At 43.6% G+C, this 26,939-nt stretch overlaps 1 protein-coding gene across 1 annotated transcript; it reads left to right on the plus strand.

Moving 5' to 3' along the window:
- The first annotated feature begins 3,740 nt into the window (after positions 1-3,740).
- babam1 (BRISC and BRCA1 A complex member 1) lies at positions 3,741-24,073 on the plus strand. Its single transcript, XM_072243971.1, has 8 exons — positions 3,741-4,457; positions 5,566-5,624; positions 8,110-8,230; positions 9,621-9,699; positions 10,565-10,589; positions 13,033-13,162; positions 14,298-14,384; positions 23,144-24,073. The coding sequence occupies exons 1-8, from the start codon at positions 3,762-3,764 to the stop codon at positions 23,342-23,344; spliced, it is 1,398 nt and encodes a 465-aa protein (XP_072100072.1). The 5' UTR covers positions 3,741-3,761; the 3' UTR covers positions 23,345-24,073.
- The last annotated feature ends 2,866 nt before the right edge of the window (positions 24,074-26,939 follow it).

Here is a 26,939-nt window from a genome sequence, read left to right on the forward strand (position 1 = left end):
TTATGCAGTTGTGTATTTAATATTTCAGTAACATTTGAGCAATTTTGTATACATATTGGTTGATTAAGCATTCTTGTTCAATTAAGTAATTAATTACAGGTTATCTGTCAAATACATTAATTGCATGTCATCACGCTACCACATGATGCATGCGAGCCTCGACAAAGTTACACCCACATTCCCAGACTCCTGGCTTTTCCTTTGACTTAGTTTAATTTTGGCGACGAGGTACTTTTAGAATTAACCCGACACAGCTGCCGACCCATTAAAGTGCAGTGAGACGTTCAAACTAAGAAAGAAATGCAGCAAGTAAAAATAAAAGCAGCCCAGCACGTGCAGAGTTGGTCTTTGGAAGGGAAGACATGATCAAGATAAACAAAAAAGGTAGTAAGTTGAATAATTCTGGGTTCATAAGGAGTGAGTATCGGATAATAATCATTTAAAAAAAAGCAAATGTGGCTGGATACACCAGAAAGATTGATGAGTTTGATTAATTGGTTCATGTGTACTGAGCTATTGGAATAGCATTTTGAAGCAAATGAAATAACCAAAGGGAAACAAGTACCAATTTTGCTAAATGCAATGGGTTTAAAGGCATACAGATTGCTTCTACATTTGACTGCTCCAACCAAACCACTGCTATTGTCAAAGTACTGCAGGAACACTTAGAACCAAAGCCATTGTTGATTGCAGAATGCTGTAGATTTCATAAGTGCGATCAAAAAGAAGGGGAGTCCATTTCAGCATAGATGACAAAATTGAAGAGAGTATCTAAGCACTGTCAGTTCGGTAATGGACTTAATGATACACTAAGAGATCGTTTAGTTTGTGGAATCTCAAAAGAAAGCATTCAAAAATGGCTCTTAACTGAGCACAATTTACATTTAAAAGAGCAGTCAAGATTGCTGTATCAATTGAAACATCAGACAGAGACACAACTGAGTTGCAGTCAGGGATGAAAGTGAGCGTGAACAAAAATTGCAACGTCTAAACAGAAACCTGGCTGGCCAAACAAATTGTGTTACCTCAATGGCAGGCGCTCACGTACACCAACCAAATGCAGATTTAAAGGTGAAACTTGCAGAAGATGCAAAAAGTAGGACACATATAAAGAGCATGTCAGGCGGACAAAAATAAATGGACCGCTCAGTGAAGAGAAAAAGTTAAAAAGTCAAGTTGCAGTTTCAAAAAGAGCTCTGATCTTTATGCTGTTGATGAAAACTCTGACAATGATGAGAGTGATACAGGACTAGGGAGCCTTGAAAACTAACAATAGACAAGTAATATGGCTTACACCGGAAGTGAATGGCAAATTAATTAAAATGAAATTGGACACTGGTTCTGCTGTTTCAGTCATCCCACAGAATGAGTTTGAAAAGCATTTCTAAGATACTAAACTGAAGCCTGCAGGTATCCAACTAAGGACTTACACTGGAGCATAGATAACTCCTGTGGGAATGACAATTATAACAGTGAAATACAACAACCAACAAGCCACATTGAGCTTGTATGTGGTAAAAACAGAAGGACCAGCATTGTAAGGTCATGTTTGGCTGAAATAACTACAATTACAACTTGATCAAAGATCCATCCACCATTTGCATGACACATCCCATGCAATGAAGCCAACTTAAAGTGAATTAAGAAAGATACAGGATGATGCCACAACTGTCTCCATGCCAAACACCATTGCCCAAAAGAGGACAAGCAGGTGTTGGTGCCAACCTCTGTGCCTCTGGTTGGAAAGCATATTGCAACAAGGAACAACCTTGCCGCTCAGAGAAAGCGTGAAAGTGACGAAAGCACTGGCCCGACTACGACAGTTTTCGTAGGCAACCTGTCTGCGAAAGCTTCTGATACATTAGTCAGGCAGTTTCTTGCAAAACGTGGCTTGGTTTTAAGCTGGAAGAGAGTTTAACAAGGTTCAGGAAAGTTGCAAGCATTCGGCTTTTGTGAGTGTAAAGAACCAGAATCTACTCTGAGTGCATTAAGGTTGTTGCATGAACTTCAAATGGGAGACAAAAAGCTGTTTGTAAAAGTAGATGCAAAGACCAGCTAGATGAATGAACGGCCAAAAAGAAAGGAGTCAATGGAGAAACAAAAACGTTGTTAGATGATGCGGAAACAAATCAGATCATAAAGGGAGCAATGAAGTATATAAGAGGATACGCCAGTGAACTAAGTAGACCTTCCCAAGATCAAGATGCATAAATGAGAACAAAAGGAAGGAAGAGGTGGAAAGAAGAAACGTGAGAAAGAGAAAGAAAGGGATGGAAGTGGACCCAGAGAGAGAAAAGAAGAAGAAAGGTGTCCCGAGCTGTCAGAACCACTTCCTGCAGTCTCAGAGCCAACTTTTACAAACACCATGGAAGAGGCCTCAGAACCTGAGATTGTTTCACAGCCACCTTGTCTCAAATGCCGAGCAGAGTGACTCCCTTGTCAGGAAGAACGTAATCCCACAAGAGTAAGAAAGCCTCCACAGCAATAAAATCTTCCAGCCCGAATGGGACAATTTAAAACTTACTATGCTGTGGATGTCTATATTATAACTGTATTTCACTGTGTATATAGTTGATTTGCATTCTATGTTGAGTTGGAGTTTATAGCTAAGCAGGGAGGAGTGTTGTTTATTTAATATTTCAGTTATGTCAACTCGAGCAGAGAAGAAACCACAATTGTGGAAAAAGGAATTTCAACTTGGAAGCACCGAGCAAGAGAGACAAAGAAACTTGTGGTATAGTATAGGAATCGTAGAAACAGGCTACAGAGTTGTGGCCTGCAATAGATTATCTAGTTGTTAACCTATCGCTGAACTGGAGACAGAATTCAAGAAGGAGTCAGAGATAGAAAGTGTGAAGGAGAAAGTAGAATGAAAATTAACAGCAAAGATAACAAGTTTTATTGCGGGGCAAATGAAAGAGTTAATTATTTTTCCAATGAAAGGATTAATAACTTGCAGCTCCAATTATGCACTTATGCAAATCAGTATAGTCTGTTTACTATAAATGAGATATGGCTAATGGTCCTGGAGTAGTGTTAATAAAATTTAAACAATGTCCAGCTCACGCTGTATATCAGTTCCAGTCCAGCGGGATACTTGTTGAAGCTAAGGTGTACAGTGAGGAAGGCGGAGAAGATTGGAACACTTTTGAGCCCAGTCTGTATGTGGGATCTAATCAACAATGGGTTTAATTGATTAGAATCATAGTTTACACATCATCAAGTAGCAGAAATAAAACAGTGGAATTTCTAAAATCCCAACACGAATTTCTGAAGCAGCCAAAATTAGGAGAGATTTCCACATATAGAATAGAGGTTAACAGCTACAATTAAAGATATACTTGCCCTCCCTGACCATAATTCACTACAATAAAAGTTGAGAAACAAAAAATCGTTCCCTTCTCGTAAGTAAGAAAGGAAATAAATTAGTATTTTCTGGTTATCCATGAGTTGTCATACATTGTGTTGGAATGGATGAGCCTTTTAGAAATAGATTGATTTACGGTAATCATATAACAAGATAGATGATAAAACAAAAGACATGCTCTGGCGAAGTTTCACGCAGCATTCTGTGAGATGTAGTTTATTTCTCGTTGAGTGCAATGGGAAAGAGGCATCAGGAACTACAAAATAGCGGCGCCACTGTTTCCTCTGGGATTGTAGTCCTTCTTTTGATTTCACAGGCGGAAACTGAAGGCGAGGAACTACATCTCCCAGAAACCATTAAGGACGATTTCCGCCCTGGTGTTTGTAGTGGAGAAATGTCGGCGCCCGTTGAGGAAGGCCGAGAGGCGCCGGCCGGTTCTGAACCCGAGCCCCAGGCTTCGGGCCCGAGCGTTCAGCGGCCGAGTACCCGGTCCAACCCCGAGGGCGCAGAGGACAGACAGGATCCGCCCGGTCAGGGGGCGCAGTCGGGCAGTAGAGAAGGAGATGGAGAGGCTGGAACTGAGAGCCCAGGAGTCGGGGGAAGGACCAGGGGTAGTCGGAGGAGGCAGCAGGAACAGGAGGCCCAGGCCCAAGCCCACAGTCTGCCCTCGTTCCAGACCCAGAACCAGTCTCAACCCCAGTCCCAATCTCAAAGCCAGTTCCAGCCCCAGTCCGTAACTCAAACTCAATCCCAAAGTAAATTCCAGTCCCAGTCTTCAAATCAGTCCCCCAATCCATCCCAAACCGCAAATCAAACCCAAAGTCAGTCCCAACCTACACCCCCGTGTCCAACCCAGTCACTGCCCCAGTCTCAGTCTCAGTCCCAGTCCCAATTCCAGTCCAAACCTCAGTCGCTGCCCCAGTCTCAAAGCCAACCTCAGCTTCAAAACCAGACCCTGCCGCAAGGTCAGTCTTCAGCCCTTCCCCAATCCCAGAGTCAGCCCCAATTCCAATCTCAACTGCAGTTCCAAAGTCAACCCCAGCCTGAGATTCAGATCAGGACCCCAAAGGTTAACTGCCCAGAGAAAGTGGTAAGTTCTGTTGTGGTTGCTTTTAAAAAAACAGTGGTCAATTACCGTTTGGAAATAAAATATATAATTAGGGAAAATTATTGTAGTGCATGTTGACCGAATCAGTTACTAAACTTTTGTGATGGTGCACTTCTGTTCTGCAGGAAGCTATGTAATAAAATCTGAAGAATATGTAATGTAGAATCGAAAGCTGGAGACATCTTAATGTATGAGTTATCTGGAAAGGAGGGGAAGTTTTGAATGACCTTGATTGATAAATGGAATTTGGTTGTCTTGCGGGAGGGAATTAGTTAGATTTGAAATGGCCTTTTGTGTATAGAGAGGTTAGGAAGCTAATGCACTCATTACATTATAATTGAGTTATAAGAAATAAATTAGGAATAAGGATTATGCAACTTGGATTATTAGTACAGTATCTCTCTGTAGGTATGAAGCTGGTGTGTTGAGTGCTCAGTCATTATGTGACCCAAACTACTTCCATCCTGGCTCCTAACCTAATTCTGTAGCTGGAAATATCCAAATTATGACAAATATTTCTCCATAATCCCAATGGGTATTGTATGTGGGGAGGGGAAAAGCCAGGTTTGATAGTGATTACTGTATAGCAAACTTTCAGGGAAAGGATTTACAGCTCAAGGTCCTTTTATTGGGGTTCTGATCATCACAGATGGCTGTTGCATAGAAGGATGTATACAGAGAGATGAGGATACATCAGAAACAGCAGAAGGGACGATCTACAGTGAGGAGATTGGGATATATTTAAATGTATTATATGTTGAAGCATGTGTAGGACAGTGAGATTGAAGGACTGAAGGTAGCCCAAGTGAAAGTTTATCCTGGATTACTGACAAAGTTGCAGTTTATGGAGAGTGCCACTAACAAGGAAGATGGTCTCTGTGTGTTGTAGACATTTTTAAAGTGTGATTTCTTTTGAGCACCAGTTTGTGTGTCATGGTGTGATGGTCCTAGTTACATTAGAGTAAGGTTTTAAGCATTGCAATGTTTTGCTGAGTCGGTTAGATCTGGGTCGTGGGTCAGTGATGTGTCTATCATGTAGGCTCAGACTGCAAAAGGCCTGGCTTCAAGTCTTGTCTCATTCTCTTCACAGGTCATCTGCTTGGATCTCTCAGAGGAGATGTCACTGCAGAAACTAGAGTCGATGAATGGGTTAGGATACTACTTCTTATTATTTTGACGCTTGCCATCTATGAACATCTGCCAGAAAATTGGGCAGACTGGCGCTTTCTTTCTGCAGGAAAACTGAATGCTGAAGAAGCTTGAAACTTTATGAAGCTATTTAATGTGCTGATTTAGAGGAGATACAGATAAGATGGGTCTTTAATAAGTAGAATCAGTGGAAACATTTGCCTCAGTGGTGAAAATGTACCATTAGTTCCCACAGGGAGTAGTTGAGGCAACAAGCAGAGATGTATTTAAAATGAAACTGCTTTAAAAACAATAGAATATATTCCTAAGGTAAGGTGAGACTGAGTGAGAGGAGGCTTGTGTAGCTGAGATGGGATGAGGCAAATGTTATGTGAATCAAGTGTGGCTGCCATTCTTTATCTGATTTGGAAGTCAGCCTTTTAGACAAGCTTGTTCTTGTGTCCAAGTGCAGGTTGTAAGATTGAATGACTAATCGAGGATTGTAGTTTTAGCAGAATCCATGCAGAGTGAGTGGAATGGAAGTCTCGGAGGACTGCAGTGCGGGTGAGGAGGAAGAAAGAGGGGTTTTGCTTTGAGAGTAAGTTGAGTTGATGTTGATTGGGTTTTTAGAGTTTAGTGTCGAGCTGAGTTCCATGTGAGGAATTTTAGTTTTGTCATAACATTTTGTTTAGTGGAGTGGCCAATAGGGAAGGGTTTTGGATTTTATTCTGTATTGACTTTGAGAATGCAATTAGTCTCTTCAAGTTTTGTCCCTGTGGAATTAATCTGGCAGCAAAACGGCTGAGAGGAGAATTTATATTTTCACAAAGAACATTAAAGGTTATTTTGGTTTTTATGGAGAAACTAAGGACTACTGTTTCCAGGAGTTAGCAAAAAGAAAAAAACCAAAGACAGCACAGATTTATCATAATTGGTAAAAGGAAAGATTAGAATGTATTTGTACAGTGAGTTGTGATGTGGAATGTGCAAGCAAGTTTAATAGCTGAATTGGATAACTACTCGATGGGGCTGTGGGTGATTATAGCTGTGGAATAGTAAAAAATTGGCAACTAATTAGGTAGTTAAAAAAATCCCAGCCATGTACAGTGGGCCAGGTGGAGACACAGGAGACAGTAGGTGCTGGAATCTGGAGAATCACACAAGATTGCGGAAGAACTCAGTGGGTCAGGAAACTTCTATGGAGGGAAATGGACAGTTGACTTCTTGGCGACACACACAAAATGCTGGAAGAACTCAGCAGGCCAGGCAGCAGTCCTGAAGAAGGGTCTCAGCCCAAAATGTCGACTGTTCTCTTTTTCCATAGATGCTGCCTGGCCTGCTGAGTTCCTCCAGCATTTTGTGTGTGTATGTGTGGCTTGGATTTCCAGCACCTGCAAATTTTCTCATGTTTGTGAGTTGACATTTTGGGTTGAGACCCTTGCTATGGACTGAAAGATAGAGGGGAGATAGCTGGTTTAAAGAGATGGAGGGAAGGGGTGTAGCAAGAGCAGATGCAGGGAGGTAGATTGAAAGCAGCAGTGGAAACTGGGCGGGTGACAAAAGGCTAAAGGTGAAGGTGATGGAAGCTGCGGGGAGTAAGGTGGATCATGGAATGGCAGATAGATGGGAACAGCGGAGGAGTGTGTGGGTGATGGGAAGATCGAGTGACTCAAGGAAGGGCAAAAAACAACGTGATGGTGGCTGATGTGAGTAGATCAGGAGGAGAGCAGTTTACTGGAAGTTGGAGGATTCAGTACTCTTGCCATTGGGTGCCTACTTAGGCAGAATATGAGGTGCTATTCCTCTGGTTTGTGTTTAGCCTTACCCTGGCAGAGGAAGATGCTGAGGGCAGTCATATCAACATGGAAATGAGAAGGAGAATAACAACCGAGAGATCCAGACATCCATGGTGGACGGAGTACTGTGGCTCAGCAAAGCTGTTGTCTGGTCTATTCCTGGTCTCGTCAATGTAAAAGAGACCACGTCAGGGAGACTAGATTTAATAATTAAGGCATGTGAATGTCTGCCTCACCCAGGAGGGCTGTTTAGAGCCCTGGATGATGGTAGGAGAGGAGGTGTAGAGGTAACACCTCTTATGGTTGGAGGGGAAAGTGCTTGGGGAAGGATGAGCAGATGAGGAACCACAGAGCGAGTAATCCATGTGGAAAGGGGTGGGGAGGGGAAGTTGCGGCTGGTGGTAGAAGTTATGAAGCTTGATGTAGTGGAAATGTAGGGTGGTGGGGTGGGAAGACCAGCGGAACACTATCCCTCTTCTGTCTGGGGGGGGGTGGTGTGGTGGGAGGGTGAGTAGGAACTGTGGGCCAAGTGACTGTCTCATTCAATGCAAGTTTCTGTGGTACTGGGTGATAGTTGGGTTGATAGTTCATTTATCCTTGAGGCTATTGGATCGGCTGTGACTCAGGTACTGGGACTGTAGTGATTTGACTTTGATTAGGTACTGGGAATTGCTGAATTTGATTTTATTCTTTTGTTTTTTTTTACTTAGTTCCAAAACCAACGCATTAAACATTGCTCAGAAAATGATAGAAATGTTTGTCAGGACAAAGCACAAGATTGACAAGCGGCATGAGTTTGCCCTCGTGGTGGTGAATGATGAAGTCACTTGGGTAAGAACAATACAACACACATAAAAGTTGCTGGTGAACGCAGCAGGCCAGGCAGCATCTCTAGGAAGAGGTACAGTCGATGTTTCGGGCCGAGACCCTTCGTCAGGACTAACTGAACGAAGAGCTAGTAAGAGATTTGATAGTGGGAGGGGGAGGGGGAGATCCAAAATGATAGGAGAAGACAGGAGGGGGAGGGATGGAGCCAAGAGCTGGACAGGTGATTGGCAAAAGGGATATGAGAGGATCTTGGGACAGGGGGCCCAGGGAGAAAGAAAAGGGGGAGCGGGGGAAAAAAACCCAGAGGATGGGCAAGAGGTATAGTGAGAGGGACAGAGGAGAAAAAGGAAAGAGAGAAAAAGAATGTGTGTATATAAATAAATAACAGATGGGGTACGAGGGGGGAGGTGGGGCATTAGCGGAAGTTAGAGAAGTCAATGTTCATGCCATCAGGTTGCAGGCTACCCAGACGGAATATAAGGTGTTGTTCCTCCAACCTGAGTTTGGCTTCATCTTTACAGTAGAGGAGGACGTGGATAGACATATCAGAATGGGAATGGGACGTGGAATTAAAATGTGTGGCCACTGGGAGATCCTGCTTTCTCTGGCGGACAGAGCATAGGTGTTCAGCAAAATGATCTCCCAGTCTGCGTCGGGTCTCACCAACATATAGAAGGACGGGAGCACTGGACGCAGTATATCACTCCAGCCGACTGACAGGTGAAGTGTCGCCTCACCTGGAAGGACTGTCTGGGGCCCTGAATGGTGGTGAGGGAGGAAGTGTGTGTAGCACTTGTTCCGCTTACAAGGATAAGTGCCAGGGGGGAGATCGGTGGGGAGGGATGGGGAGGACGAATGGACAAGGGAGTCGCGTAGGGAGCGATCCCTGCGGAAAGCCGGGGGGGGGGGAGGGGAAGATGTGCTTGGTGGTGGGATCCCGTTGGAGGTGGCGGAAGTTACGGAGAATTATATGGTGGACCCGGAGGCTGGTGGGGTGGTAGATGAGGACAGGGGGAGGGACGATGGAGTGTACAATGTACAGTCTAAAGCTGAGGTCGGAGGGAAGAAAGTGTGCCTAGCTGGTACCATTCAAACCACTGGAATTGCCCTGTGACCCCAAAACAGCATTGATCCTTAACTGTTCATACCGGGATCAAAAACCAAATCACTGGAGTGATTTTAGACCATTTTCCCTACCTGCATGTTTTGAATTTGCACACTGGCCCTCGCTGCCATGTCAACAACCACTGTGTAGTGCCAAAAGTAAGCCAGTTGATGGCACTAGAATATAATTCAGTCTATGTACTAACCAAGCAGATGATTGGAAATATTGGAGCATTGATCTGAATTATTAGCTGATATGCATGTTCCATTTCTCTTTCCTTCATTCCAGCTGTCTGGCTTCACCTCTGACCCCCGGGAAGTTTGCAGCTGTCTGTACGACCTAGATACAAATGTCTGTGAGTCTTTCGGTATCCTTTTCTCGTGGAGGTCCATGAGTCCTGAATTGGATTGTGTGTGCTGTAATGGACTGTGTTGCTGTCATCCTATAAGATTGCAGGGTATGCTCTGTGCCTGTTGCAGAGATGTTTGGGCATGAATAAACCAGACCGAGGATTCCATGTCCAATATTAAGAGCTTAGTAAACTGTAATAGAAGAGGAAGTTTCATATTGTATTTCACTTGAACTGTCGAAGCTCTCCAGTGATATAATTAGAGATATGCATCTTCTAAAGTTGGCTTGAGTCAGAACTGATCGTACTTAGCTGTTTACAGAACTGGGGTTTTGTGATAGTGGCACTGTGCAGTCATAGTGAGATATGTCTGTCACTCTAATACTGTTGGATAGCCTGGCCCTGTACAAAACAGTGTTTAAGAGACTGACGGGGCAAGTTGGCCAGTTGCAACACTAGAAAGTGTAGGGAAGATTTACAAAGGTGTTGTCACAACTGGAAGGTTACAGCAAGATGAAGAAAATGAAGAGGAAATCAGTGAGTGATCTTCAAATCCAGAAGTGTTTGAATAATAGGCTTTTTGGAAACAATTTCCTCATGTGAAAGTTGAAATCAAGAATAAGAATTGCTGCTACACAGTAATCAGAAATAAACTTAAGAGGCATCCTTCAGACGTCAGATGGTGAGTATGCAGGGACTGGTTGCAAATGTCTTTGACAGAATAAAGGCAGGCTCGATGTTTATGATAAAAGAGAAAGAAATGGTAGGTTATTGGTGACTGGGTGGAGGCTTGTGTAGAGCATAATTCCATTTGGCCTAGTGATCACTCTGTACTGTGATGCTACATAATTCTTCATTTTTTTTCCTTAAAGTCTAATTCCAGATCTGGATGGGCTCTTTAACCTTGTGTAAGTAGCTCTTACTCCAACTTTTTAAAAAATGTGTTCTATCTTGAGCTGATGCATCCAAAAAATATATTTGAGAAAGCTCTCAGTGAGTGGGGAGTTCCAGACCAGGTTGAGTAATCTTTGAATCTGACACATTCCTCTGTGTAAATAAGTATGAAAATAAGCTTGGCAGTACTTTGCATCAGCTTGGTATGCAGTAAGCAAGTAAGTGCTGCTTCAGAGCACAGTGCTGTCTGAGGATTCACTGTAAATGTGCACAGGACATTCCCATTTCTACAGTGCCTGTCGTAATCATTTGACATCAGAAAGAGCAGTACGGCTAATGAGCAACTTTAACGTTTAGTCACTGTTGTAGTGTAGATGGAGCTCGTCAGCCTGGGAAGGCAGTCCATCTAAGACAGGGGTCCCCAACATTTTTTGCACTGCAGACCGGCTGACTGGGGGTGGGGGGGGGGGGTAGCATTGCCAATGGACAAGAAGAGCAGTCAAATACGTTGTGTTTACCCCGAGAAAGACTACAATGACCATGAAGCCTTGCGCGGGCACCTGTGTGCGCATACGTGTACTTGCCGATTTTTTTCCCCTACACATCATATTTGGCAATTCTGTTCGGGGTGGGGGGGGGGGAGTGTGTTAATCACGACCGGAATATAGGTGATAAGTGGCTAATAAACTCAATTTCGTTTCTAAAAGGGTTTATCTAGTGAATTTAATATTAAACACACAGTGCATATTTTCCTCACATGAATATAGTGATAAGTCAATTATCAGGGGAGGACAGGGGAGCTTGAAGTAAGTGTTGAACGAACTTCCAGTAGAAGTGGTAGAGGCAGGTTCAACATTATCATTTAAAGAAAAATTGGATAGGTATATGGACAGGAAAGGAATGGAGGGTTATGGGCTGAGTGCAGGTCGGTGGGACTAGGTGAGAGTAGCGTTTGGCATGGACTAGAAGGGCCGAGATGGCCTGTTTCCGTGCTGTAATTGTTATATGGTTATATAAGTTACTTATAAGTCAACAGCATCATAACATTTTAAGTAACGTTTGGATATTAAACACACAGCACATATTTTCCTCGTATGAACATATAAAATCATTGCAACACACCAATATTGCTGAATCAGTGGGAGGCCTGGGCTTGTTTACCTGCAACAAGACGGTCCTATCGAGGGGTGATGGGAGACAGCGATACTCAAAGGGGGTACCTTATGTCCAGTCTATTCCACAATTTAGTTATCGTTGCATTCATTGCAGAAATATGTTGGGAATGGAAGCAATGTTTTCAGTGCTTTTGTGGCTATCTCAGGATATTTAGCCGTGACTTTGATCCGGAATGCCGGCAGAGATGTTATGTCAAACATACTTTTCAGCCCGCCGTCATTTGCAAGCTGGAGGAGTTGATCTCCTTCCCGCGCTGACGTGGATGACGTGCGGGTAATGACCTCGCGTGCGTTCAAGCTCAACAGTGGGCATGACAGGCAATGAGGAAAGGTGCAGCTGACTCATATCGCCAAATCATATCGTTTCCTAGCGGCCTGGTAGCACATGCTTGGCGGCCTGGTGTTTGGGGACCGCTGATCTAAGAGAGGGAAAACTCTGATTTCAAATCTCCGCTGCCTTCCGGCCATACCCACTCATGGGACAGGGTTTTCAGGGGTAAACCCTGAGGACAAATCCAGACCTGGAGTCCCTAAGGCAATCCGACATTGCCTTCAACCTTGTTCTGGCAACTCCTGTGACGACACTGATGCCAAGCTGTATCGGCCCTTGCCCTTCTCTTGGACAACATCAGTGTCGTGGAGAGGGGAGACTTGCAGCATGGGCAACTGCTGGTCTTCCATACAACCTTGCCCAGGCCTGCGCCCTGGAGCTTTCCAGGTGCAGATCCATGGTCTCGCGAGACTAACAGATGCCACACTGTTGTAGTGTTGTAAATGTCACGGTGTTCATGGAAAGATCTCACAACATCAATATGATACAGACTGCAAAAAAGATCCTTTAGTGATGCAGCTAAAAGGAATAAAGTTTGTCCAGGCACTAAATGTAGTTGCCCTGCTCCTCAATTGATGGGAGTGTTTGCGTTCACCTGAGAGGGAGGGCAAGGATTTAATTAAGTGTTTCACCTGAAAGTTGACACCTTTATTAGAACTGCATACCCTTGCTTCCTGCACTGGAAGTGCCAAACTGTGTTTTTGCATGGGATTTTGGAGTAGTATTGAATCCTCAACCTGACTTTGAGCTGAGGTGCTAACCAGTGAGTGACAGTTGAACGCAAGCGCAATTGTGGCTCTTCATTGAATTGTGAGTGCTGTACACATTCCAGATAGAAAACTGGCAGAGTCCTCCACATCTTGGGAAGGGCTTTGAGTTTTTGTGACCTTTCATAACCTTGCTAGGCTGAGCTTATTACTCAGATTAATTCATTTTAGCATCTGATCCCAGACAACAGAAAATTGAATTGCCAGTGACAGAAAATGTGCAGACAATCCCGCCTCCATACATCGTACGGATGATACTAGTCTACATTCGAACACCCTGCAACCCGCAGTCAGTTTCAGTGGAGCATTTCAGCGTAAGTAGCATGATATTTTGCCTCCTGTTTGAATTTGTAACTCCCCCAACCCTTGCAATAATGGGGACAAAGATACTGCTTGCTGGGTGCATATGGGATACAGCCTTTGGCTACTTTGATCCATTTTAGAAAATGTTTTTGGTCAGCCACCAACATGAGAAATTCCTTCAAAGGATCCCAACTACCTGAGCATCCTATTCCTCAGAGGGTTTGGAGTGCTCAGTCAATACACTCAAAATTGAGGTAATGGATTTTTGTAATTTAAGATGCATTGATCAGATGAGAAATCGAAATTGAAGAAGAATGGGAAAAGGTATCCATATTTGTGATGAATTCAAATAATTCTTGGGTTGGGAAGAAAAAAGCAGAGCCTGTAGAATTACTGGAGAACGTGACCAAAAACAATAGTGTATTTCTGGATTGAGAGATAAAATGGGAAAATGGAATTGGGGTATCTGGGATTTTGGAAATGAAGGGATGGTGGGGTTGAGGGTGAAAGGTTTCTAGATTGTTGGGGTAATTTTTTTTTTTGTTTTTTTTGTTTTGTTCAATAATCTGCAAGATCTCAGAAGCCCATCATTCCAGAGAGGTCTGGTTTGGGCATTTGGTTTTAGAATGAGAGTGTGAGGTAGTCTCTACCTTGTGTCATTTTGGGTGGATTGCCAACTTTCTGAGTCCTATGACACTGTCATCCTGCAGTCATCCTCTTTCCACTTTCTCAATTCCTTCATGTCCCTCCAACTTCCTGCACTCTTGCATTTGTCCTCAACTGTTCCTGGGCCTGGAGTTTTTTTTTCCTAGCCGATTATCTCTAGCTCTTCATCTGTACTCTTTCACATTGCTTTATCTATTTCTGCCTTAAAGCCTCTCGAGAACCTGCTAACTTAATTTCTGCTTAGCTTCATTTTGTTGTTTGTATCCACTCCAGTTGGACAATGGTTCACTTTGTACCTCAACAGACTTACTTCCATTATTGCTCAATATTCCTCCCTAATGAAGTTCATCAGTTTTCACCTCTTTCATTTGTTCCATCCTGTGGGATGTAATGTGCTGAGAAAGATTACATTTCTAAGTTGATATACAGTTTTACTTGATGCCCAGTATAATCAATGTGTTTCTACACCTCTCCCCACAGAAAATTCTGCAATCCCCTTATTTTTTCTTCGATGTGATTTATGTTTACAACAGAACTGACGAAATGGAAGAGGAGCCTGGTTCCAAGGTAGTGTTGTACTTTCCCCTACCTCCCCACCCTCCCAACATCTCCAATGTTTGTCTTGCTCATTTTGTCCACCTTTCTCATAATGTGCGGTGCAGCTACTGTTGTAAAGAAAATATGGCAGATATTTTGCAAGGGGAGTGGGGCAGCACATTTACCCATGTGGAGAGGGGGAAGCAATAAAGTGGGACAGGTATGCATCGGGTCTAAAGGTAATCAATGAAAACAGTTTGTGCTACCTAATTTGCTCCATATAAATATTACAAGATATATATATCTTCATTCTTATTGATTAGGGCATAAGTGATAAGAATGTATAAAGCATTAGTGCACTGTATATTGGTTACACCCATTTTGAGAAAAGCCTGTGATATTTTCTGTGTAACAAGAATATGAGGGCACAATTCATAAATAGCAGAGATAAGATGAGTAACAAGAACCTGCATTATTAGAGGTTGCTTTATTCAGGGAATAAAGGTTTACACTACTTAGTGGTAGGGTCAGGGGTCAGAGTTCAGAGTGGTGGAAGGAGTGGGAGGGGGGCAGGGAGGAAGGCAGTGGTTTTCCTCCAAAAGAATAGTTGGAATTCTTTGCCTGTAAGTGTGATAAGAAGCAAGTTTAAAATAAGTACCTAGATAATCATTTGTCTGGGATAGAATTGGCCTTAATAGCTACTTTTCGATGATGGGCTGTGTTGTATATGTGGAGAGCAAGACCAACAACGGAGTAGTAGGATTAAACATTTTTACTGAATCACGTTAGTAACAGTACACAGTGGGCAACTTAACAGTTTGGTGGTGACAAACCGGGCCTGCTGAGACAAAAAAACGTGCACTTGAAAGCCCGCGCAAAAAAGAGAGAGCCTTCTGTGTGCAGGAGGCCCAGTCGATTCACTGCGCGATCAATCGGCCACATGCGCTCTTGCCACATTCTCACAATTGATCTGATACGGTTCGCATTGAATAATCTTGTTCGGTAAAATAAAGTTCTTTACTTCATACTTTATTGTCACCAAACAATTGATACTAGAACGCACAATCGTCACAGCGATATTTGATTCTGCGCTTCATGCTCCCTGGAGTACAAATTGATAGTAAATATTAAAAATTTAAATTATAAATCATAAGTAGAAAATAGAAAAGGGAAAGTAAGATAGTGCAAAAAAACTGAGAGGCAGATCTGGATATTTGGAGGGTATGGCCCATATCCGGGTCAGGATCTGTTCAGCAGTCTTATCACAGTTGGAAAGAAGCTGTTCCCAAATCTGGCTGTACAAGTCTTCAAGCTCCTGAGCCTTCCCCAGAGGGAAGAGGGACGAAAAGTGTGTTGGCTGGGTGGATCGTGTCCTTGATTATCCTGGCAGCACTGCTCCGACAGCGTGCGGTGTAAAGTGAGTCCAAGGACGGAAGATTGGTTTGTGTGATGTACTGGGCTGTGTTCACGATCTTCTGCAGCTTCTTTCGGTCTTGGACAGGACAACTTCCATACCCGGTTGTGATGCACCCTAGAAGAATGCTTTCTACGGTGCATCTATAAAAATTAGTGAGGGTTTTAGAGGACAGGCCAAATTTCTTTAGCTTTCTCAGGAAGTAAAGGCGCTGGTGGGCCTTCTTGGCAGTGGACTGTGCTTGGTTGGACCAAGTCAGATCATTTGTGATATTGACCCTGAGGAACTTAAAGCTTTTGACCTGTTCCACTTGCGCACCACCGATGTAAATTGGGTCATGCGGTCCGCTACTCCTTCTGAAGTCAACAACCAATTCCTTTGTCTTGCTGACGTTGAGGGATAGGTTATTGTCTTTGCACCATGCCACCAGGTTCTTAATTTCCTCTCTGTACTCAAACTCATCATTACCTGAGATACATCCTACAATTGTGGTGTCATCAGCAAACATATATTGAGTTTGATGGAAACTTGGCTACACAATCATGGGTGTACAGTGAGTACAGCAGGGGGCTGAGTACACAGCCTTGTGGGGCACCGGTGCTCAGAGTGATTGTAGAGGAGAGCTTGTCCCCTATTTTTATAGCCCGGGTCCTGTCTGTGAGGAAGTTGAAGATCCAGCTGCAGATCTGAGTGCTAAGGCCCAGGTTCCGGAGCTTAGGAATCAGTTTATTTGGAATGATGGTATTAAAGGCAGAGCTGTAGTCAATGAAAAGGAGCCTTACGTATGCGTCTTTATTCTCCAGATGTTCTAAGGAGGAATGTAGGGGAATAGGAGGAATGTTCTATCATTCTGTTTAAAATTATGTATCTTTTTTTCTACAATCTTTCTCTAGCACCTAAGATAATGAATGTGTAGTTGGTGAGCTGGCTTTTCATTACCCCCTCAAGGTCTTGACTGCTTCAGATATTACAAGCAGTGTTTAACTGGATAAGTAATACAACTGCAGAAAACAGACAAAAGATCAATTTACATCTTGGTGAGCAGATTATTAAAGACTGTCAGGAATAGCCAGTATTTCTGTAGTGTTGCTTCAACAGGAACAAAATAACTACTTTTGAATAGACGTAATATTTTTCGTTCTTCTTGGAGTACAGGTGGCCCCCGCTTTTTGAATGTTCGCTTTACGAAACCTCACTGTTACGAAAGACCTACATTAGTTCCCTGTTTTTGCTAACAGGAGGTGTTTTCACTGTTAGAAAAAAGCAGTGTGCGAAAAAAAAGCAGCACGCGCCCCCAGCAGCCGCTCTCCCCCGGATTCGGAACTGCATTCTTGCCCGCATTGCTTAAACACATGCCTGTGAGCAGCCGTTTGCAAGGTGAGTTCTAAGGTATCAAAAAAGCCTAAAAGGACTCGTAAGGGTGTTGCACTTAGCGTAAAACTAGACATAATTAAGCGTTTCAATCATGGTGAACGAAGTAAGGATAAAGTGAGTTTGGCTTGTGGAAGTTGACGAGGATGATGTTGAAGAGGTTTTGGCATCCCGTGACCAAGAACTGATAGATGAAGAGCTGATGCAATTGGAAGAGGAAAGGACAACAATTGAAACCGAATGCAGTAGTGAACGGACCGAAAGTGAAGTCGTCCAGGAACTGAACGTGAAGCAACTGCGTGAGATTTTCGCTGCAATGATACAGTACGACTTTAATTTTGAAAGGGTACGTCGGTTTAGGGCATATTTGCAAGGTAGTTTACAAAGAACTGTATGATAGAAAAATACGTGAGGCTAGCAGTCAAGCATACCGTCGTTTTTCAAGCCTTCCACATCAGCCACAGCTGATGGCGAACCTTGCCCTTCGACATTGATGCAGGCAGACATAGAAGAAGATGACCTGCCTGCCCTGATCGACGATGGGATGACACCCCCATGTCCCACCACCCCAGTGGTCCCAACCTCCGGGCCGCGGACAGATACTGATTCGCGGAGAATGCAGCGGTAGCCGGGAGGCACCCAGCACGTCTTTAAGAAAAAAGCCGAAATAAACAAGTTAATTAATTAAGTGCCAGCCGGCATGTAAATGTCGGCCCAGATCAGTGGCGATTGCACCACCCCAACCTCTGACTCAGCCTAGCACACCATCATCAGTGTGCTCGGCGCTGTCCCAATTCCAGTAATTGATACTACACTGTACATACATTATTTCTACTTTATATCGGCTGTGTATTTTTATGTGTTATTTGGTATGATTTGGCAGCTTCATAGCTTAAAGGTTACTGGAGAGAGTGTTTCTGCCAAGAGCGCTTGCGTGAGATTTTCGCTACGGAGAACAGTGCAAGCAATCATTGTAGAGAAGTATTTCTAATTTATATAGGCTGTGTATTTATCATATCATTCCTGCTTTTACTATATGTTACTGTTATTTTAGGTTTTATGTTATTTGGCATGATTTGGTAGGTTATTTTTGGGTCTGCGAACACTCACAAAATGTTCCCATATAAATAAATGGTAATTGCTTCTTTGCTTTATGACATTCCGGCTTACGAACCGTTTCATAGGAACACTCTACCTTCGGATGCCGGGGGAAACCTATAGTTGCCTTTCTGATCGGTCTGATGTTTATTGCCAATCTCTAATCCCCCTCAGGTTATGAAAAGCCACAACCCTAACCCACAGCATTCCATGTGCTGAAGATGTTATGCAGTGCTGTTGGGATGAGTGTGCTTTGTTTCAGCTCAGGTGAAGAAGGGACAGTGACATATTTCCACGTCAGGGTGGTATAATGTTCAAACAGGTTTGCAGGTCTGGCAAGTGAGACAGAAAACAATGAAAACGGGAATAAGTATATTAATCATTTATTTACAAACAGTGAAAATTCGACCAAACATCCATATTCCCCAAGTTACAGAGACTACCAAGCTGAATGCTCAACAAATATGTGTGCATTTAACAAACATTCTTAGTTAAAAGCGCACACAGCGCTTACCTTCCCAATGGTCATGTGCACTGCTTGCCTGAAACAAAAGAAGAGAGAAGGAACCTCCCACACGTACTCTCTATATACCCAGGATATTTGAAACTGGACACCAGGCAGCTCTCCAATGGGAAAAGCAATGCAGTGTCTAAACTAACCAATCACGACAGAAGCGAGTTTAGACAGGCAGAATTAAGGAGAGGTGGTGTATGGCTTGGGAGGAAAATTTAGAGGTGGTGGTGCTCTTGTGCATTGCTGAGCTTGCTCTTCTAGCTGCTGAAGTTTTGAGAGACATCATCAAAGAAATCTCAGCAAGCAATTGCAGTGCACTTTCTAAGTCAAAGTCAAGTTTATTTATTGAGGTGCAGCGTGGAATAGGCCCTTTGAGCCATGCCGCCCAGTAACCCCTAATCATTTGACAATTTTCATTGACCAATTAACCTACCAGTGGACTGTGGGAGGAAACTGGAGCACCCACGTGGCCACGGGGAGAACGTACAAACTCCTTACAGACACCAGCGGGAATTGAACCCAAGTCGCTGGGACTGTAAAGCGTGTGTGCAAGCCACTACGCTGCCGTACCGCCCCAATGAAAATCTTGCAGCAGCATCGTGGGCACATAGTATCAGAAGCATCAATCACAAGGAAAACATGTTAAACATAAATTATATAAAGTTGTACAAGAGAGAACAAAACAAATCCCTTTTTCATTGTGGAATGTGAAATAGTGAACTTTCACCAGAAATCTCAATTGTCAGAAATTGGGATGTTTCAAGTTGTATTAAGAGATGAGGGGGAAGAGGACAAAAGAGGAGAGAATATCTGTGGTAGGTTGGAGCTCGAGAGGATGAATGATAGGTGGCATTAAAAATTTAGTAACAGCTGATCTGTGTGGAAGAGAGGTAAATAGAAAGAGCTGAATGTTCCCTATTGTCCGAGAAATAAGAAATTAAATCACAAAATACAAAGTACTGCATCTTCTGGCGCACTGGAGTGAAAGGGAGGATGGAGGTATTCAGGTCAGGCAGCATTGTAGAGAGTTTGGCTGGCGTTGGATGTTGTGAGTAGAAACGTGGCCGCAGTGGTGAAGGAAGCGTGTTGGAACTGGTAGTGGAAGACATCTGGATTCTAGGCCCTCTGTGCTGTGCTGAAAGGCCAGCCATGCGGATGGGTGACAAAGAACATCTGTGCATGTTGTGCGGTCCCAGGTTGCTGGGTCCTGGGATCAGATGTTTGTGTGAGCAGGAGGCACGAGGGGGCGTGAGGACGCTGAGTTGGTGTGCCCAGAGTTTGAGCCTGGAGTTTGGATTCTTGTCTGGTGGTTGATACCGCAGATCAAGGCCCAAAGGTCAATTGGAAGTCAAAGCCCAATGGCCGAAGCCTGGCGACTGGAGGCCTACCCTGGAGTTGGAGGACTGTTCGTGTGTGTGGGAAGGAGGAAAGAGGCTTGTTCTGCTGTTGATGATTTGTTACGTGTTCCATTCTGCATTGTTCTGCCAAGCATTGTGGGCATGCTATGTTGGCATCAGAATGTGTGGTGACCCCAGCACATCCTAAGGTGTGTCATTTGTTAACAGAAATGACGCATTTCACTGCATCAAAGTTGCTGGTGAACGCAGCAGGCCAGGCAGCATCTCTAGGAAGAGGTACAGTCGACGTTTCAGGCCAAGACCCTTCGTCAGGACTAACTGAAAGAAAAGCTAGTAAGAGATTTGAAAGTGGGAAGGGGAGGGGGAGATCCAAAATGATAGGAGAAGACACGAGGGGGAGGGATGGAGCCAAGAGCTGGACAATTGATTGGCAAAAGGGATATGAGAGGATCATGGGACAGGAGGCCCAGGGAGAAAGAAAAGGGGGAGGGGGGAAAAACCCGGAGGATGGGCAAGGGGTATAGTGAGAGGGACAGAGGGAGAAAAAGGAGAGAGAGAGAAAAAAAGAATGTGTGTATATAAATAAATAATGGATGGGGTACGAGGGGAAGGTGGGGCTTTGGCGGAAGTTTGAGAAGTCAATGTTCATGCCATCAGGTTGGAGGCTACCCAGATGGAATATAAGGTGTTGTTCCTCCATCCTGAGTGTGGCTTCATCTTTACAGTAGAGGAGGCCGTGGATAGACATATCAGAATGGGAATGGGACGTGGAATTAAAATGTGTGGCCACTGGGAGATCCTGCTTTCTCTCGTGGACAGGGCGTAGGTGTTCAGCGAAACGATCTCCCAGTCTGCGTCGGGTCTCGCCAATATATAGAAGGCCACATCGGGAGCACCGGACACAGTATATCACCCCAGCCGACTCACAGGTGAAGTGTCGCCTCACCTGGAAGGACTGTCTGGGGTCCTGAATGGTGGTAAGGGAGGAAGTGTAAGGGCATGTGTAGCACTTGTTCCGCTTACACGGATAAGTGCCAGGAGGGAGATTGGTGGGGAGGGATGGAGGGGGGAGGAATGGACAAGGGAGTCGTGTAGGGAGCGATTCCTGCGGAAAGCAGAGAGAGGGGGTAGGGAAAAATGTGCTTAGTGGTGGGATCCCGTTGGAGGTGGCGGAAGTTACGGAGAATAATATGTTGGACCCGGAGGCTGATGGGGTGGTAGGTGAGGACAAGAGGAACCTATTCCTAGTGGGGTGGCAAGAGGATGGAGTGAGAGCAGATGTGCATGAAATGGGGGAGATGCGTTTGAGAACAGAGTTGATGGTGGAGGAAGGGAAGCCCCTTTCTTTAAAAAAGGAGGACATCTCCCTCATCCTGGAATGAAAAGCCTCATCCTGAGAGCAGATGCAGCGGAGACGGAGGAATTGCGAGAAGGGGATGGTATTTTTGCAAGAGACGGGGTGAGAAGAGTAATAGTTCAGATAGCTGTGAGAGTCAGTAGGCTTATAGTAGACATCAGTAGATAAGCTGTCTCCAGAGATAGAGACAGAAAGATCTAGAAAGGGGAGGGAGGTGTCGGAAATGGACCAGGTAATCTTGAGGGCAGGGTGAAAGTTGGAGGCAAAGTTAATGAAGTCAACGAGCTCAGCATGCATGCAGGAAGCAGTGCCAATGCAGTCGTCGATGTAGCGAAGGAAAAGTGGGGGACAGATACCAGAATAGGTTTGGAACATAGATTGTTCCACAAAGCCAACAAAAAGGCAGGCATAGCTAGGACCCATACGGGTGCCCATAGCTACACCTTTAGTTTGGAGGAAGTGGGAGGAGCCAAAGGAGAAATTATTAAGAGTAAGGACTAATTCCGCTAGACGGAGCAGAGTGGTCGTAGAGGGGAACTGGTTAGGTCTGGAATCCAAAAAGAAGCGGAGAGCTTTGAGACCTTCCTGATGGGGGATGGAAGTATATAGGGACTGGACATCCATGGTGAAAATAAAGTGGTGGGGGCCAGGGAACTTAAAATCATCAAAAAGTTAAAGAGCGTGAGAAGTGTCACGAGCATAGGTGGGAAGGGATTGAACAAGTGGGGATAAAACAGTGTCGAGGTATGCAGAAATGAGTTCGGTGGGGCAGGAGCAAGCTGAGACAATAGGTCTACCAGGATTAGCAGGTTTGTGGATCTTGGGTAGGAGGTAGAAACGGGAAGTGCGAGGTGTGGGAACTATAAGGTTGGTAGCAGTGAATGGGAGATCCCCTGAGCGGATAAAGTCGACCTAACCAGTCCCCCTAGTAGCAATATTGCAAACAGAACAGATGTGGTTGAGAGCTCTATCAACTGTGATGGCTGAGAAGCCATAGGTAACGGATAAATAAGAGGTTCTTCGTGAATGCCCCTCGTCTGACTTTATGGAGAGAAGGGGACTGAAGCAGCCAAAGCTACTGTGACTAGGAAATGCAGTAGTCGAGCTTCACACAGAAAGGTCTTGCAGACAATGGAGATGCAAGTGTCTGCAGATGTTGGAATCTGGAGCGACAGACAATCTGCTGCAAAAACTCAGCAGGTTGAGCAGTATCTGTGGAGGAAATAAATTGTCATTGTTTCCACCCAAAATGTTGGCAATTCCCGTCCTCCCAAAGGTGCTGTTCAACCTGCTGAGTTGTTCCAACAGATTGTTGCCTGTGGGATCAGTAAATAATGTGCTTAAGGCTCATGTATTTTACTTAATATTGTCTGTAAGGGAATATTGGCTGAGAGACTAGATAACTGTTGTCCTTTCTGTCTCTGGGCAGAAGGTTCTTGTTTAATGGTCACAGCCACAACACAGCACATGTAATATACAGCATTCTATCTGAGTATTCTGGATATTCAGCATAATTTTCATTCTTTATAAGCTTTGAATAGGTTCAAGATCCTCTGGAATATTCTGACTTTGAGGCCAGGATGATGAATGGAATAATTAAATATACATTAAGGTACTTCCTATTTTTATTCTGTTTTTAGATTCCTGAGTGATATTAAATTTTCTTTCTTCACACAGGAAGCTCATTCATTTTTCAATAACTTGGACACAAAGGGAACCGGCTACAAATACGACGTGTCACTCACTGGACAAGCTGTGGAGCTGCATAACTGCATGGCCAAGTTACTCGCACATCCGCTGCAGAGGCCAGTCCAGGTCCATGCAGTTTATAGTCTTCTGGAGGATGAAGATTCAGTGGAAGTGGAAGCGACTGTCTGATGGAAGGATGTTTCTGGGAGAAGTAAATTAAAATTCTTTCTCAACTGTCTTAATCTCTTCATCTCTATTTCTCCTTTCACACAGTGTCTGTCTTTCTCTCCTATTGTTCTTACGCTCATGCCTTACAGTAAATGACTACCATCTCAATGAGGTTCTACACCTGCTGCCTCGTCCTGTAGCTCCAGTCCAGTTTAGCTCTGACTATAAAATGGAGAATATAGATCCTGTTCAGCATTTCGAAATGAGCACAATCTTGCATGGTGGCACACTATTAAGTTTTTATGGTGGTTGGAAAATGTAGGCTGAATCTCCAACTCTTGCACCATGTAGTATTGAAGGTCAACTGCATTGCTTTAAGACCAGACATACGGGATCTTGCCTGTCTCTTCCATTCGGCAATGGCGATTCTGTGTTGCTTTTGAAGAACAGGTTCTTCTGTCATCCAAAGCACAAGACCAATTTACGTTCCTGCCTGATTTGTTACTTGTTTGTTCCTATGGTGTTACTGTGCCTAATGGCTGCTGTATGTCAGTCTTTGCACTTCATGTTAATTCATGAGAATTCAGAAGCATTCATTGCTTTCAAATGCATAACATATTATGTAAATACAACTCTTCAACCCCAGTCAGCAACACTGGCAAGATAATTCTTTAATGAAAGCTTGTATTGAAGCAAAACATTTTTGCCGATTTTTGTTTGCTTTAAATGAAATAAAACTACTTTGAGAAATTTCTGTATTTTTTAATATTGAAGATTTCTAGATCGTACAGCACAGAAGTAGGATGCTTGGATTACCTAGTCCCTGCTACTTCCAAATGAAATAGGTGTAGGTCACATGGACCCTTAACTGATTTAACCTGCCTGATCTCTGTATTCACTGTTTCATTCTGTTGCTGTTGTATATGTTTCCAGGGAGCTTCCCGCTGCCCCTCTTCATCTCAGACCAGTTGGCATGTCCTGTTTGAAAACTTCCCATCCATCTTGCTGATGATTTGTTTGCTGAATCACAACCACTGTCAACGTTGATCATGGACACAACACAGAAACAGAGGATCAGTTTAACCTCCTCTGTTAAACTCTCATTTTTTTTACTGCACCAATCCTATTCTAATTCATTTAATTTTCCTCAGCAATGCCCCCAACCCGTTCTGCATATATACCATTCACATACACACAAGGGGCTGTTTGCTACAGCCAATTAATCTACCAATCTGCATATTTGAGATGTGGAAGCAAACTGGACCATCCACAGTAAGCCTGTGCTGGGATTGAACCTGGGCTGCTGAAACCATGAGGCAGCAGATCTACTTGGCCTGTAAATTGAGGTTTGAGGGAAGGTGTAATGTTGAAAGGGATTATAGTGCTAAGATGGGGGGGCAAAGCAGTAGCGGGATGGGAAGAAGGGTTTTTTTTTTGTTGAGGAAATCTAGCTTCTGTTTGGAATACTTCGGGGACACTAGGAGTCAGGAAGTTCAGATAAAACGTCACCTGGCCAGCTCCCAAAATTAGAAACATAAGGAAAGCACAATAAATTTCACGATATTTGTCAGTGATCCTAGTTCACATTGTGAAGCACCCTAAGATTTCTCTATTCTGAGGTACCAGATTCGTTTTAAACCACTTCAGGGTTTTCTTTACCTTCACCATGAATCAGCGTAAGATGGTATTCATCCTTGTGCTCAATCTGTGAACATGAATGCTTCTTGCAATCTGAAATGAGTTTCTATATTTGCCTTGTATAATCTTAGCCTTGGCTCAGTGCGGTATTTTCATCAATAAATTATCCTAGTCCCTAACAAAGCCTGAGACTCCCGTGTAGCCCTGTCAGAGCTCTCATCTTTTGGAGTTTATGTTAAATTAAGGTCCTGTTATAGATTGTTAAAATACTCCAGGGTAGAAAAACAGAGAGCATTCTACCAAAGCTAATTAGCTCTCAAGAACATCATTAAAAGTGTGTCATTTTGATTATTTATTACTCTTCTCTTTGTAGTATGGATTTGGTGCAGAACACTTTTGCAGGAAGAGATGGGTTTAAAATCAAAATAGTCAATAAATTTAGAACTAATTTGGCATGATAGGATGGGGAAATCTTGGGGTCTTTCATAACATGAACATCTTGTGTTTCCCTCATGTTTCTGAAATTGGAGCTGGATTGGTGATAGTTCACCAAACTTTCCGATGCCCAGTGCCCCAAAGTACTCCAAACAGAAGCAGGACTTCCTGAACCAAAATTACCATTATCATCATCCCAACACGGTACCTTGCTCTGATGTACGATACCACATGGACTACAGCTGCAGAGCAACAGCTTCTTGTTCCCCTGTAGTGGCATTGGGTTTTCTCCTGGTGAAATCTGTGATGCGTTAGATGATGCAGTTTCAATGCAGAGGAATGGTCTCGAAAGAGAGACCATGTACAGGTAAATTTAATCTTTTGGAGGGAAAAATGTTTTAAGTGCTTTCTCGTGTCTGTAAGCATTTTATTTTTAATCATTAAAATATTAGATATGTTGATTAAATTTATTTTTAAGGGCTTGAGAATATCAGTCATTGATAATTGTTCCTCTGTTGTATCAGCTGGTACATCTGGGCCAACTATTAGAACATTTCCGGGAGTGGGGCAGTGCATTGCGCAAGAATTCACTGATCAGGAGGCAGCTTTGAGAATCTGCCAGTTGCTGATTTAAGTAACAGAGAGGTGGAATACGTGCCTGCGTAGACCACACGTGGCTGCGGCTGGTATATTGTTGAGGACAAACTTTTGGCTTTGCCGATACTTTAGTGGCTGTATATTCTGTGGAACTTTCGCAGATTATGAGAGATGTTATATAAAAAGGACATTTTCATTAGGACTTGGAGGTGGGTTGGCCATCTGTAATTTACTCCAGAAGTAGTATTTTGACAGTTCAAATCATTGATAATTCCTCCCCCTCTGCTACCCTACAGTTGCTGTTTAAGTCACTGAGTTCCTCCAGCACATTGTCACTTTAGATGCCAGCATCTGCAGATTCATACCTCTAATTTCAGAATGCTCTACCTGCCACATCCTATAAATGGTCAACAAATGCACTTTATTACTCAAGACGTTTCCAGTCAAACATTTTTCCCTTACAATCTTGCACTGTCTGCCCTCCCTATGGGTCTGGAAAAATCCAGGATGGCTTTGTAACTTTTACTTTCCATGCAAAAAAAAAGCATTCTGAAGAGGCAATGCGAATTATAAATAGGTTTTTGAGTTTTAATGCCCAGGGATAATCTTAAGAGTTGCAGATACAAAGCCTGGAGCAGCTGGAACAGTCTCACAGTCTCAGCACTGTGGAGAGAGGACTAAATGTAGTGGAACAGCAAGCAAAGTTATCCTAAGCCATAGATATTTAGATTTATTAATATGAGAGATTTAATAGCAAAAATGCTTAATAGAATGTTTGCCTTTACAGGTCAAGGATCAAGATATTCAGTGGGGTGAGGGTAAGTTTTACCATAGCCTTCCAAAGCCAGTATCGATAACACTGAAGCATTGTATAGTTTGCCAATGCAAAGTCAGATGTCCTAGGCTTGGGAGGGAAGATATGCAGGGCACTTAAAACATAGCACAG

The sequence above is a fragment of the Mobula birostris genome, chromosome 26, assembly GCF_030028105.1.
Source record: "Mobula birostris isolate sMobBir1 chromosome 26, sMobBir1.hap1, whole genome shotgun sequence".
Lineage (NCBI taxonomy): Eukaryota > Metazoa > Chordata > Chondrichthyes > Myliobatiformes > Myliobatidae > Mobula > Mobula birostris.